This window comes from Python bivittatus, unplaced genomic scaffold, assembly GCF_059951505.1.
Source record: "Python bivittatus isolate LINGU-HERP-01145 unplaced genomic scaffold, Pbiv_v1 ctg000070_np1212, whole genome shotgun sequence".
Lineage (NCBI taxonomy): Eukaryota > Metazoa > Chordata > Lepidosauria > Squamata > Pythonidae > Python > Python bivittatus.
In genome coordinates, this window is record NW_028277034.1 from 32,195,953 (window position 1) to 32,211,791 (window position 15,839).

Genomic DNA, 15,839 nt, shown 5'->3' on the forward strand with positions numbered 1-15,839 from the left:
TACATATAGGGAGGTACATCTATGGAGTTTTCTTGACAATAATACAGAAGTAGTTTGCCATTTTTTTTTTTTTACAAAGCTGCATAAGGAAAAGAAAGGAAAAGAAATTTGACAGTGATAAAATTCAGGAGGAAGGAAAGGAAATTCAAGGTTAAAGAGCTGGATATGTGAAAATAGAGATATGTGAATTAAAAGCTTTAGACACACCTGGGAAAGAGGATGAAGAAGCTGACTAGGAGCCACACAATGGTTGTTTCAAAGACACAATATGGTAGCTGCATGAAAAGGTGTTTGTCTATACCACTGAAGTTAGCCCTGCATTGCCAGCAAACAACTCTAATACTCATGACTTTCACCAGAAACTTTGAACTGGCTATGTTGAATCAGTCATCGCAAGAGTAGTTAACCTGGGGTCCTTGAGATATTTTGGACTTCAGTATTCATCAGATACAGCTAGAATGGTTAATAGTAAGGAATTGTGGTTGTCAAAATATCAAGAGGGCCCCAGTTTTGTCTGTCCTGACCTGTTTAGTAACAGAATGGATGACACAAAAACTTAGACCACTTCTGAATTTAAGATTGCCTTGCTTTTATCTAATATCTTCTGTTACATTTATTTGCATTTGTAACTGTTTGCTTGTTTGTTTCTGAAGTAGAACATACAGTATAGTACTCCTATAATATTAGACTAAGTTGGGAACATGGGCTGACATTAATATCCTGTTTAGATAGAACTCTCCTGTTGGCATATATCACTATTATAAAATGATAGTACTTCTATAGCAGCTTGTCAGTAAGAATCTCTTTTTAGTTTCCAAACCATTTTGGAGAAGTCTGCTTTACTTTTGTATAATTGGTATTATGCTGTGTATGCATATCTTCATGTCTTGTAACAATAGGTAAACCCAGCTATTGTGGCTTGAAAAATGTCATTTAGGACTTTGTATGTTGGAGAAATCCAACCAAATGATGTTTAGTAATCCATCATTAAATTCTGGTTTGGGGTAATGTGCAAGCCAGAGTGCTGTCTCCATTCATTCTTGTGGTGCTGGTTGATAATCCTTTAGACGTTGAAGTTATTTTTCTGTTAGACAATTAATTAAAATAAGTTGTAAGGCTGTATCCTAGTATTTGAGGATATCAGAAATGGCAATATGTGACATACCATGTCAAACAATGCAGCTCCACATCCACAAACCTAAGGCATAGTAGAATCAATTTCTCAGTGAAAATGTTTTATGTGGTGTGCATTAGGCCCTCTATCACTTTTTTTTAGAAAGCTAATTAACTATAGAAGAACTTGTAATAATCCACTAATGCTTAATTTTTTTCATGCAGCGTTGAAGAAAGCTTTAAGACTTTATTTTGGTCAATATTTGGTTTATCAGAAGTCACATCAGTTGTCCTCAAATATGATCATAAGTTCATCGAGAATATTGGCTATGTGTTGTATGGAATCTATAATGTAACAATGGTTGTGGTTTTACTCAACATGCTGATCGCAATGATTAACAGCTCTTACCAAGAAATAGAGGTATGTCTCAATAGTGTCTATGTATTTAGACCTAAGAAATCATTTTGATCTTGATAATTTCTTCTGCTGAGCTATGAAAATGGATATAACCAATTGATTTCCCTATATTCAATTTCTTTATCTTTTTTTTGTTGTTGTTTAGAGGCATAGTTTTCAAGATGTACTACCTAGCAATCAAATTAAGGTGTGGATTAAGGTGTGGATTAATAATAATAACAATTCTATTTACAGACTTGTTTTTTTCAAAAGCATTCAGTTGTTCAGTGGAAGATAATAAAAAGTTAACTTGCTTTAGCTAAGCTTTTGGAAATGCCTAGAATATATATTTTTGTAAGTATAGATTTTCCGTGTAATACAGTAGATCTGTATTTACAGTTGGACTGACAAAATAGTGAAAAGATGAGAAAGCAGCAGCATTTACTTCAATGGTAAAAAGTAGAAAATTACTTTTGAGTGGAAAATTCAAACACATTTTTTTGTTTCTGACACAGGATGACAGTGATGTGGAATGGAAATTTGCTCGTTCCAAACTCTGGTTATCATACTTTGATGATGGAAAAACCCTACCACCTCCATTCAGTCTTGTACCAAGTCCCAAATCTTTCTTTTATTTCTTCATGAGGATCATTAAATTATTCAGGTGCAGAAGGAAAAGATTACAAAAAGATATGGAAATGGGAATAGGTAACTCAAAATCCAGGGTAGGTTCACAGTGTTTCATGAAACAGTGTTTTCTATTTTTGTTATTTGTTGAATCCTAAATAATGGGTTTCACTTAAGGTATGCATTCTTGATTAAAGTTCTACATATTTGTAATGTCAGTGATGAAGTCATACCATTTATCCACCTAAATGACTGCAAAAAGTGACTAGTGGCAATGAATCTTCATCACCTCACAATGTACTGACCACAAGGGGCAGTGAAGTATAGAGAGTTAAGATTTACAGTGTCTATCACTGTCCTCCTCTTTCTCTATGAGATAGTTAATCTCAGAGTTATTTACTTCTGTCTTTGCTTTCAGTACAAAGCTCTGATTCTCTCATTCTCTTCCTTGTAATTAGTTAGATGCTAGGTTTTGCCTACCCCTATCATGTATTCTTGTAAATACATTTATTTATATTATAAAATCTGCTTCACTAGTAAGTGCTTAGATTCCTGCTGTTAGGAACACTCCCACAGAGAGAGAGACTTTGGTTACACCATAATGGGGTAGATTTGGTATTCCTGCCTCCATCTCTTACAGAGGCGAGGCTTTATTGGATTAGGAAGGATGGATGGGACTGACTATGTAAATGTGCTGCAGTGTAGATGAGGTTACATATATGGGACAATACTCCTTCACTGGAATATTTTGAGGGAGAAGACAAATGAAACATGGTAACAGTAATGACCTATTTGGAAACACCTTCACTATTCCTTTCTTTTCAAGGTAGATTTCTGGAGCAGTTTGTCCTTTTTAAATAGGTACCTTAAAATAGTAAGAGATACTGATTAATGCATGCAGCGCTATCAAAACCTGTGCACCTGAAATGTGTGGATGGGTTAGAAAACTCATAACTGAATGAATTTCATTGACAGACATCTCTGAAACTTTCCATGTACCAGAGAGGGGAGTGGAACCCATTGACCTCTGTGTTTAGTTCAAACTATGCAAAAGCCCTTTTCAGTTTAGCTAAATAAACTAAAAATGGCCTGCAGGTGCTCAGACATTAGAAGTGCTACCTTTTTTTCAATATCTCAGGTCCCTCTCTAAGTAATTCCCTTTTTAGCTTAGAAATGCCTTATAAGTATGCAAATCTTATGTCAATTGAACAGTGAAAACTCATAGAAATAATGCTTGTATGAGGGATATGATGTATAAGACGTAACCAGTATCAAGGGCAGTGACTATAAAGTTTGTTCCTTATTTCATGCATATTTTGGTATCTTACAACTTTTTCAAGGAAACAAAAATATTTTTAGGTTTTGTATGCAAAAGCTGTGCTTACTGGATGTCTAAAGAATGTGCCATCAATCAGTTAGGATTATCCATGTCTTCATCCTTTGTTGCTGCCTCTTCTTTGTCCTCAATGAGTCCATGGCACCTGTCCTATCAGCCTCTTGCTATGCTGCTATAGCTCAACCTCAATATTAATAATGAGAACTTTCTTTTTTATGCTGTTAGATGTATGAAAAATAACAGAAAATAAGCTTCACTTCTGACAGTCTACTCTCATTTTTCCCAGATTCATTGCACAAGTATTTATTTTACTATTATAAATATTGTTTACTTCTAACGTCCTGTTTAATCCAAGCATGAGCTACATACATGTGAGCTGTAAGGTCGTACAAAGTCTGTACAGTAACAATTGTTTTTCAGGAATGTGTGCTCTTTTTTATGATTCTGGTTTAGGAAATGGTTAAAATAAGATATTTCTTTTTAAGTGCATTGTTCAGTCTAGGAATAGATATACATGTTAGTAATATGAAGAACCGAAACTTGTTTCTTTCAGAAGTTTATCCTGAATGGTACTAATTTCTGTAATCAGTCATAAAGCACTAGCGTCTTATACAGTAGCTGCAAATGTTAAGGAAGATATTTTAATTCAGATATATTGTTTTCTAGCTAAATCTCTTTTCTCAGTCCAACTCAAGAGTTTTTGAATCACATAGTTTTAACAGCATTCTCAATCAACCTTCACGCTATCAGGTAAGTAGTTACTTGAGTAACTCATGCAGTCACTATAAACTGAATAAACTGAATGTCCATGCAGCATTTTGGGCGGGTTGTCACTATACAGTACATACAGTGTAATAGGAAAATGTGATTTTTTATTTTCTTCATCTATATTAAAACTTAATAGCTTCAAAGAATATAGATTCCAGCATTGAAAAATCAAAATTGTATTGCTGTTTATATTTTTAAAAGTATCAGATATTGAATCCTGAAACTATAGAAAAATATTTAGGCCAGAATATAATATAATCTGTTTTAAAACGTAAAGTTAAAAAAAAGATAAAACATAAATAGTTTCAATACTAATCTGCACAGACATATCCAAGCTTCTTTAGTTATAGTGAGATGCAAACTCTTCCCAGGTCCTTCTCTCTTTTTCTGTCTCTTGCTCCCTTTGTTGTTGCAAGTCTAACCTTGGGACATATAATATATTAGGCTTCTATTTTCTGAATTCAAAATTCAGAGTAGCTCTTCAGCAACTATTATATTCACAATACAAGGAAGGAATTTGGAAGTGTGCATATGGACTGGTAAAAAGGGTCACAAAACACCATTTTGACCTTTCTAGTTTGCTTGTGCTGTGACTGGTACCCGTATTACACTGTATATAGCTCTGTCTGTATTAGCAAACATGAATTCTCTATGGCTGGGCATCCACAGTGAAAAAAATGTCTTTATAGCATCATACTGCTGTGGTACTGTAATGATGACACTGTAGCATTGAATAATTATGTCATCATGCTCCAGTTTGTAGATTGGCCAGAAAAACTTCATATGTAGCAGGAGTGGACAGAGAAAGCAGTGCAGCTTCTGTAGTTAGGTTAGGTTTGAAAGAAAAAGCCTGTGTAGCGCAATGATTAGTGTGTTGGAGTAGGACTATGGATAGAGTTCATTGCATGACTTTGGGCCAGTCACTTTCCTGCAGCTCTATCTCACAGCATGATCGTTGCAAAAAAAAAAAAAAAAGTAATGGGTGACCAAATGTATTTTTTTTTGAAGTCATGAGAAATAAATAAAAGTGGGATTCTGACCAGATCAAGCAAGTTCATGAGAGACCAAATTGGCTGTATAAGGAGCTTATTAAGGAACAACACAGTTTTACTTCATTCCTGTCCTTCTCTGGCCTCTGTTGTCATGAATAGCAAATTATGAGAATAATAGTAATAGTAGTAGTAGTAATAATAATAGACACCTTGTGGCAAAAGGCACTTGTAAAGGGTGTTTCATATTTAAATGCCACATAACAATATGAAAGGCATTCAGATTTCTTCCATTCATTCTATTACATACCTAGTGCTCTGTGTGTTTAACTCTAAGAAGTTTGTTGCAGCCCATGATATAAATAGGGAGGTAAAATTCCAATTTTTCATTATATGCACTGCTTATGTTAAAAACTGGTGCTTGTTTCCCTCACTGTATAAGTTTCCTTTTAGGCCCATTCAGGAGTTACTAAAGCAGAGAGCTCAACTTGGGAACACTCCAGACAATCCTTGTCCCCTGATGGAATCCCTTAAACAATGACCACTTCCTGTAGGCAATCATACATTCACTGTAACTGTCTACTGGAGGGAAGTTATGTACATGCACCTCTATCTGTGTTGGCTTCTATGGGAGTCACAACCCAGGTCCTGGATCTTATGAAAACCAACCCACCTTCTGTCCTGCAGATAGTGATGTAAATGGTAGCAGAGTGGAAGGGAGTAATTCAGAACACTTATGTGTTCAGCATTTCATTTCAATCATACTTCAGTATCATATATTTTTAAAGTCTAAGCCTAAGGTGAAGGACTCTCTTGCTTTTATTAAAACTGCAACAGGTCTAGGAGCCTTTTCAGAAGAAGAGAAAAAATGTTTCAAATGGGTATGACTTCAGGAGTCTCTCTGCACTTCTCTAGGCTAGTCTTCTGCCACTCCAAAGTTAAAATACTATAAAATAAAGTAGTATATGGGAAGACACCAGAACAGAAACACCCTGAGAGAAGAGGGAGGCAAATACTGCCATGACTTTGCAGCTAGATATCTCCTGTACAGTCAGCTGCTGAGCAACCTCTCTTGCTTCAAGGGAAGAAGGGAAATGACTGACACTGACAAATACAACATGGGAGAAATGGGCAAATTAACAACAAACACTGCTGTTGCATTTTAAAGCACTGGTTCAGTGGATGAGCACAGATGTGCCTTCTGTTCTTCCCTAAACAGAAATACTGGAGGTCTTCTATCATCTCTTTTCTCTTGTTGGAGAGGGAGGTTGGTGTCAAAAACAAATATGGGTCTGTGGGACAGACATGAATAGAACAATAGTACTGATAATACCCACTTAAGACTGTTGACTCATGAGCTGGGAATAAGATGAACATAATGTTGTAGGGGCACATGGGAAATTGGTGGTGTTAGGGCATGTGCTTGTGTGCAAATGGGGACAGACCCACATTTCCTTTTGCTTTTGAGTGAAATTTGGGGACAGCTGGGGTATTCACCTATCCATGGAGTCCTGTCACACAAGAGTTGCTTAGGTAAGTGTTTGTTAATGAGTGAGAATAGGTTAGCAGGGATATACAAATTGAATCAGGGCAAGATAGTCCATTCCAAGCAAGCTGTTTTTCCTGTTTTAATTCCTCCCCAGCATATTGTCCTACTTTGTTTCATATAATACCCTTAATTTTAAGTCTTAAGAATACAAAAGTGCCTGTGACTTCTGTTCTTTATGGTGCTGATTGATTTTTATACAAAAATATACCTTCTTAATTAAAAAATATAATTAAACATTTTTTTTCAGATCATACAGTTGAATGTCTAGCTATAGTCATGCTGTAAAAATGTGAAAATGGAATGTCTGTGCACTGAAACAGACGGTTGCTTCAGAGGGACTAAACCCACTTTTGTAACTTACAGCCTGACCTAATTACAGTAGAAGCTTCAGAGATTTTTTTCAGGACTTATCAGGAACTTGTATTTAAAGTTAGGTTGGCAAATAGATAAATAAGAATCTGATTAAGTTTTTCCCTTCAACAGCAAATCATGAAGAGACTTATAAAACGTTATGTTTTGAAAGCCCAGGTAGACAAGGAAAATGATGAAGTCAATGAAGGTAAGAGCCTACAGAGTTATTTATGCAGTAACCATACGTTTGGACTATGTTAGAAGGGGTTCTTTCTAGTTTGGGCTTCAAGTCAAATATTCAACATTGTAAATGTGAGTAAAAATAATGGAATTAGAGAAAACATATAGTGTTTTTCTTTTATACTAAACTAATTAAATTAATAAAAGACTTGCATTTGGCTAAATTATTTTTATAGATATCAACTTGTAACTACTGTTTGGATCAGATTGTTAAAGTACTTGAACTGAAAATGGCTAAAAATATTAAACCTTCAAAGTGCAGTAGCTTTAACCTTTAGAAACATCCACGAGTTGGATTCACTTCTAAAAATATCTGATAAAAAAGAAAATATACACGACCTAAATCTCTCCAGGGTGGTGACTTGCTTTATGATATGAGAAGCTTGTACAACAAATTACAGGAAATAAAGAGAACAGTTACTTGATATTTTGACACACACACACTCACATACACACCACACATTCTAGCTAAGGGTAGAAGATATAAACATTTTATATTTAGAGATGGGTGATTTTTTTAGCTTTTTGTTGTTCTTCCTATGAAAACCACAATCCCTTCCCCATCAAAATGAAAAGCTTTTTTAAAAACAAGAGCCCCAAATTTGTTTAAATCTACTTTCAAGTATCTTATTAGTTCATTCTGCACCTAGAACAGATTAGAAAAACTCAAATTTTGAAATTAATTATTCTGTGCAATTTGAAGATCACTTTTTTTTTACTCAAATTGCACACTTAGAATTAATGTCAGGATTTCTAAGGCAAGGCAAAATTGATAAAAATATTGCTCTGACAGTTAAATCAAGCGAAGCTCTCTGCTGTGTATTTTTTAAATAACAATATTATGAACTCTCGCTTGGTAGTATACCCTTTGGACTCAACTTTTTTTGTTAAATAAAAATGCATAGGACTGTGCAACATAATGAATTAACAATTTCTTGATATGCATTCCAAATCTGAAAAATGATATTAGAGAGATTGGATGTTGCTGAGATTTGACTGGCCTGAATAAATCATATTCCAATAACATTTCTTTTATTGTTCTTCAAAGCATACAGGTTCAAATAACTAAAAATATAGCTAATTTACATATAGGTTCACTTAGATGTCCATCAGTAAATTTGAATGATCTATTTCTACAGCAGTTATTCACACTGTGAATCATACCGGTTAAAGGTTAATATCGCTCAGCCTCCCCCGTTTCTTTCTAAATGTGTTGGATCACAACTCCCAGCACATTAGAGAAGGTTAATTTTAACAAGTCTAAACACAATTCAGACTTAAGATTTCAAAGTGAATATACCACATCTGAAGTTAGTAAGATTTAAACATACTTAAAATCGGCTGGATTGTGTCGTGTCTTTGTAACACAGTTAAATCATCAGTTAGTGATATCACAAATACTACTGATGATGATAATATTCATCATAGTAAGACAATGGCTCACTGTATTCATTGTATTATTCATTATAATGAGACAATGGCTGAGTTTAAAAAGCTCTGAGGCAAGTAAGCAATGCTCCTAGGGTGTCATTCTTATTGTGTAATGGAAAGCCATATTCATTTGAACCTGCATGGTGAATTATATCTATTTTTATGATACAAACTGGAGAGGAAGTTATATTTGTTTGCTTCTTTGTTTGATGAATTTTACCTCAAGAAGAGACACTATATGACTTGCATGTCTGCAGGTCCTTAAATATTCCAGAAATGTATCATTGCTTACTGTGAACCTTTTTGTTTGGAAAAAAATGGGAAAAAGTGAAGGTTGCAGTACATCTTTGAGCCATTGCACATTTGTTCAAGGCTTTCAGTTGTAATGACTTTGAATATCTGCTTATGTGATAATTCATCAATATAAATTGAAGGATTTCAACTGCTTGATCTTAAAAACTACTGTAAACAGCGTAGCAGACAGCTATGTTATTGAGTTATGTTAAAAGTTTTGTTTGTTTTTACGCAGGTGAATTAAAGGAAATTAAACAAGATATTTCTAGTCTTCGCTATGAACTTCTGGAAGACAAATCTCAAGCAACAGAGGAATTGGCAGTTCTCATACATAAATTAAGTGAGAAACTCAACCCAAATATATCAAGATGTGAATGATCCCAAATGACATTTTCAAGATTATTACCTGGATTTTGACTATAGCACAAGTATTGGCAATAATATTTCTGAGTGATTCATACTTGAAAAAATACATAATGTAGATTTTTAGTATTAAATGACTTTATGTACAGCTTCATTTGAAATATAGTCTTAGAAAATTTTATGAACTTACATGCAAAAAAATTAAGTTTATTTAAGGTATAAAGCATATTTTGCATTTATTTAATACAGTACAATTGTACCTAAATAATTTTTCATTGCTAATAGTTTTATTAGTAAAATAAATAATCTTTGCACTGAATGAAGAAAAATTAACACTGTAAATTAAAGTTTTAGGATTGTACTGCATGTCTGTTCCCCACCTTGCTGCTGCGAACAGTTTTTATGAGATATAATACCAAAAGTTCAGCCAGCTCAGTGAGAGTTTACTTGAAATGAATTAACAAGAGTTAAGCATGGTTATTTTAGAGATATAAGCTTTCTAAAATTAATGAATTGTTCCAGGATTAGTCATGCCTAGAATAGATCCACTGAAATTAGCTGTAACTGCTTTGAATTTCACTGATTTCAGTGAGTCCATTGTAATGAAACACAGTCTGATCTTACACATGTTTACTTAGAAGTAGGCCACTAAGTTTAACAGTTTGTACTACTCTAGGGGCATAGAACTGAAAACTTTTTAAGTACTTAACCAGGGCTACCAGATCTGGGTTGCAAAAATCTGAATGATTACAAGATGGTAAGAAAAAGATACTGAAAATTGTAAGTGTTTACAGCCCAGATCCTGTAGCTCTAGCTTAACTTTCACTGAATCATGACCCCTTATTTACTTTCTTAAAGAAAGCTCAGAGTCATGGCATAGGAATTGAATGGTTAACAATGAAAGCGAAAATGTAATTATAATATTAATAATGCTTTTAAATTTATCTACTCATATCATCTGTACCATACTCACTTTCAGAATAGGAAATAGGGTGGTTGTTGTTTTTTTACTTCTAGTTAATGCGAACTGTCAAAACATACATTTTCATGTGGTAATTTTTTTTATAAATCCAAGATACTATGCAGGGCTGAAGTTTTGTTACATTGTTCTAAATAATGCCTCTGATGCTTGTTAAATAAAATATTCATACTTTATGGATTTACATTGCTCTTGTACTATTATCTGTGGGTTTGGGGTGGGTGAGTAGGATACAAGAGAAATCCTGTTATTTCAAATAAACGTAACAGAGTACAGTTCCATCTTCTAAAACTGATACCCAGATTTTTATTTTTATATCCCATTATATTTATCCTTTCCAAAGCCGAACAAACAAAATGTATCACTATTAAGCTATTAGACTTTAAAGGAATTTTAATAAATTGTTTTGGAGACTTTTCCTAAATACTATCAAGAAGAGGATAGTATTTTGTTGTTGTTCAGTCATTAAGTCGTGTCCGACTCTTCGTGACCCCATGAACCATATTGCGCCAGGCCTTCCTGTCCTTCACTGCCTCCCTGAGTTTGCTCAGTTTCATGCTCATTGCTTCGGTGATGCTATCTAACCATCTCATCCTCATCTCCTTTTGCCTTCAATCTTTCTCAGCATCAGGGTCTTTTCCAAAGAGTCTTCTCTTCGCATTAGGTGACCAAGGTATCTGAGCTTGAGCTTCATCATCAATCCTTCCAATGAGCAATCAGGGTTGATTTCCTTTAAGATTGACTGGTTTGACCTCCTAGCACTCCAGGGGACTCTTAAGAGTCTTCTCCAGCAAGGATAGTATTTAGATTTTGATAAATGGCTTTCTATTTGTCTAGCTATATTTACTCAGAAGTAAATTGTTCACGCTCAGTGGATTTTTTAAAAAATTCTCATATTTTAAAGAAGAGGTGGAGATGAACTGGCAAGACTAAAGGAAGAAGGGTAGGCCAACATTAACTACATGTACTAGTTATGCCAGTGGAAAGCTGTATGGTGACATACTATGGGATTTTGTAGTGGGAATTATTTGCCTTAAAGCTAGAAATGGCAGGTAATTGTACAACTGCAGCTTTAATCTGCATTCAGCTGAAAAAGATTATAGAAACTATTTAAAATAGGACTAAAATAGGCAAAAGATCTGAAAAAGCATGAACTTTAAAAAGGAAGATGAAGCAAAGTGCTAAGACAACAGGCCAAAGAAAGTTTATGACTCGGGTTGATCTAAAGGAATGAGGAGAAAGGAAGGCTGCTGCCCTTAAGGCTGCTGCTATCAGAGAAAATAAAAACTAAAAATATATGGAAATGCAGATTAGCGCTTTAGAAATTTATTTACATCCAAACCTCCAAGTTACCTATGACATTTGCCACAACTCTTTTTGGAGATCCTGTATTCTGGTGGCCTGAAACCTGCACTTGCTGATCCAGCTGTGTGTGTGAGAGACCTGCCTGAGTGACAAATGGTTGGCCCAGGATTAATCTGAGTTTAATGGCTGAATTCTGATTTGAACTCTGATTTCTAAGGTCCTTTTTTAATACTCTAAGTTTCAGATAAGGACTGTGAAATAGCTTGATCTGGAACTGATTAAGTATTATTAAAAAGAAAAGGCTCTATACAGTATAGTTTATCTCTGCTAATTCATTGAAGTATTTTTATTCTGACATTTAGCTGAAAAAGTTCTCAATGGCTAATATAAAATGAATAATATGCAAAATCATTTCTATCCAAAAATCTGTGAAGATTAACATGCATTACCCAAAGAAAAATGAAGAAGAAAGCAACTTCAGACACCAATGAATATTCATTGCATGATCTATTTCCAGTGGTCAGCTTCCCAATGGTTTACTCAATCCAGCTGTTTGGGGTGCAGGTCACACAACTGTAAGCTAACTACGTGAGATCTTTGGCAGTAAAATATCTCGAACATACTCGCTGCTAGAGGATAGTTGAGAGAAGGAAGAGCTAAATGGCTTCCCACCTCTCTCTACCGCAACCTGGCAAGAGTTGATTACAGGATTCTAATTCAGGCAGTCCAGTACTCATTGATCTAAAGCTAAGCCACTGGAACTAAATGAATCTTCTTTTTTAACAGATACAAATTGCACTGTGCGCATTCACTAATCACAGCAGTTATGATCATCCTGCTTCTTCTGCACATACTTAAAATTCAGCTCAATTGTCACTTTTTGTTGCATGTTATTATTTAACATCTGTTCACATTTTTCTGTACGTATCTGCAACTAAAGGATAATGCTGCATACACCTGATTAGTTATTTGCATAGCATGATGAACCACAAACTAGTCAACCATTCATAGATGTGTTATATCAACTTGAGATTACAGGAACTCCCCGTGTTAAGAATGCCCAGTTTACAGACGACCCATAGTTAAGAACAGAGCCTATTGTAGCAAAACTCAAGTTAAACACACAATGATTTGAGTTAAATACACAATGGTTTGAGTTATTTACACGATACTACTTATACAGTATTATACAATAATACTGTTCCAGCTTATATACAAATTCAACTTAAGGACAGACTTTGGGAACAGAACTCGTTCTTAAACTGGGGACTACCTGTAGTTGGTATTGCAGTGTATCGTACAACCCCATAACATGGAATTAACTTAGTAAACCATGATTCATGGTTAACCACATAAACCACAGGTCATGGTTAACTACATGGTTAACTATAAACCACATAAACCACAGTTCATTTAGCTATGAGTAGTGCCCCACGTGAAAAGACCGCTTCAATGGAAAGCTGGTGCAATAATACATGCATTTGTCTAAACCAGTGTTTCTCAAACTTGGCAACTTTAAGACTTCAGCTCCCAGAATTCTTCAGCCAGCCATTTGAGAAACACCGGTCTAAACTATTCTCGTCGTTCCAGCTTCTCGCACGATCGGGGCTCTCGTGCTAAATCGAAGACTCCGCTTCTGTGGATAACTTCCGCTCTTCCTTGGGATCATCTCCACCTTTTAGATGCTCTTTAATCCACGAGCCGGTGATTTTTTTTTTTACTTGAGTGACAGCTCCTTCTTCAATCAGGAGGCGCGTTTAAAGCGGAGCTCGCCTCCCAAGAGCCCGTCGCCTCCAATTGAAGCCGGGGGATGGTCATGATTTACGCAAGCCTGCCTCGTCGTCATAGTAACGGGAGACCTGGAGGTAGTTTAGGCCGTACTTGTTGATTGGGTCGGAGAACCGCTTTCGCGATACTGATGCCCGCGGAGCACTGGAAGGAGGAAGCCAAAGCCAGCCTTGGTAACTTGTAAAAGACTATCGCCATGGAACTGAGTCTGAACCGGATAGATTACCTGCAGGTACAGCGGGCGGACGGGATGCCTGTGACAGCGAGTGCCTTGCTTTGCGACCCCCGGAAGCATCGGTTTTAGTCTTCCTCTTCCATGCTGTTTTACTGCAGACCACCCGCATTCATGCTCCTATGCCAGCCTTCCCCCCAAATGCCCTCCAGAAGGATTATAAGGCTTATTGACGGTATTGGCTGGGAGGTGGAGTTGTAGCCCAACGCATTTGGATGGCAGGAAGAGAAGTCTGAATACATTGTCGAATAGTTTGTCTAATATAATAAACCCAGTGAATTCCTATCGGGAAGAAAAAAAAGGAAATGTGACTATGCCTCTCCTAGCAATCTTTTGGGTGTAAAAGTAACCTGTGAAGCAGTTGCACAGTTGCCTTTTATCTTTTTGTTAGTTAAATTTCCACCATTGGGATATTTTATTAGTAAGGAAGTTTTGAGGAAAATTTCCCAGGGTGCTAAGTTGAGAGCTAACTGATTATTGCTTTTAACTTCTGAGGGAAAAACATGCTTGTATCAAAACAGAATTTTAGAAATGTCTGTAAATTTATTAAAAAGGAAAAACTGAAATATCATATGTACTTAAGTATTCAGACCCTTTACTCAGTACTTTGTTGAAGCACCTTTGGCAGCAATTACAGCCTTGAGTCTTTTTCGGTATGACGCAACAAGCTTTGCACACCTGGATTGGGGGATTTTCTGCCATTCTTCTTTGGAAATCCTCTCAAGCTCAGTCAGGTTGGATGGGGACCATTGGTGGACAACCATTTTCAGGTCTCTCCAGATATGTTCAATAGGGTTCAAGTCAGGGCTCTGGCTGGGCCACTCTAGGACATTCACAGAGTTGTCCCTAAGCCATTCCTGTGTTGTCTTGGCTGTGTGCTTAGGATCGTTGTCATGTTGGAAGGTGAACCTTCGGCCCAGTCTGAGGTCCTGAGTGCCGTGGAACAGGTTTTCATTGAGGATATCTCTGTCCTTTGCTCCATTCAGCTTTCCCTCAACCCTGACCAGTCTCCCAGTCCCTGCTGGTGAAAAACACCCCTACAGCATGATGCTGCCACCACCATGCTTCACTGTTGGGATGGTATTGGGCATGTGATGAGCAGTGCCTGGTTTTCTCCAGACATAATGTTTAGAATTGAGGCCAAACAGTTCAATCTTGGTTTCATCAGACCAGAGAATCTTGTTCCTCACAGTCTGAGAGTCCTTCAGGTGCTTTGTTTGCAAACTCCAAGTGGGCTTTCATGTGTTTTGCACTGAGGAGAGGCTTCTGTCTAGCCATTCTGCCATAAAGCCCATATTGGTGGAGGGCTGCAGTGATGGTTGTCTTTCTGGAACTTTGTCCCATCTCCACACAGGATCTCTGGAGCTCAGTCAGAGTGACCATCGGGTTTTTGGTCACCTCTCTTACTAAGGCTCTTCTGCCCTGATTGCTCAGTTTGGCTGGGCGACCAGCTCTTGGAAGAGTCTTGGTTGTGCCAAACTTCTTCCATTTGAGAATTATAGAGGCCATTGTGCTCTTGGGAACCTTCAGTACAGCAGAAATTTTTTTGGTAGCCTTCTCCAGATCTGTGCCTTGCAATAATCCTGTCTCTGAGCTCTGCAGGCAGTTCCTTTGGCCTCATGGCTTTTGCTCTGATACAGTATGCATTGTCAGCTGTGAGGTCCAATCAATTTAATTTACCACAGATGGACTCCAATCAAGGTGTAGAAAGAGCTCAGCAACTATGGAGAGAAATGAGAGGCACTGAGCTAAATTTCAAGTGTTGTTGCAAAGGATCTGAATACTTATGCCAATGTGATAGTTCAGTTTTTTCTTTTTAATAAATTTACAGACATTTCTAAAATTCTGTTTTCAGTTTGTCATTATGGGGTACTGAGTGTAGATTAATGAGGAAAAAAAATGAATTTGAACGATTGTAGTATCAGGCTGCAACATAACAAAATTGAAAAAAGTGAAGGGGGTCTGAATACTTCCCAAATGCACTGTATTTTCAGTTTGAAACATTTCCAAGGTATATGTTTTGAGACTGGCAGTTTTGAAATTAAAATGGGTAATTTTGAATTTAAAATATTTTACA

General features: G+C 36.4%; 2 protein-coding genes across 2 annotated transcripts in view; both read left to right on the forward strand.

The window, feature by feature from the left end:
• The window catches only part of TRPC3 (transient receptor potential cation channel subfamily C member 3), a 55,249-nt gene extending 44,674 nt beyond the window's left edge, over nt 1-10,575 (forward strand). Inside the window, exons 8-12 of the mRNA XM_007439244.4 lie at nt 1,339-1,534; nt 2,026-2,235; nt 4,140-4,223; nt 7,263-7,338; nt 9,331-10,575. Of these exons, the coding sequence (XP_007439306.3) occupies nt 1,339-1,534; nt 2,026-2,235; nt 4,140-4,223; nt 7,263-7,338; nt 9,331-9,473 (709 nt within the window). The 3' untranslated portion in view covers nt 9,474-10,575. The remainder of the gene's footprint in view (nt 1-1,338; nt 1,535-2,025; nt 2,236-4,139; nt 4,224-7,262; nt 7,339-9,330) is intronic.
• Nucleotides 10,576-13,435: 2,860 nt separating this feature from the next.
• BBS7 (Bardet-Biedl syndrome 7) overlaps nt 13,436-15,839 on the forward strand; it is a 35,221-nt gene continuing 32,817 nt past the window's right edge. The window contains exon 1 of the mRNA XM_088132889.1: nt 13,436-13,762. Within this exon, the coding sequence (XP_087989015.1) occupies nt 13,727-13,762 (36 nt within the window). The 5' untranslated portion in view covers nt 13,436-13,726. The remainder of the gene's footprint in view (nt 13,763-15,839) is intronic.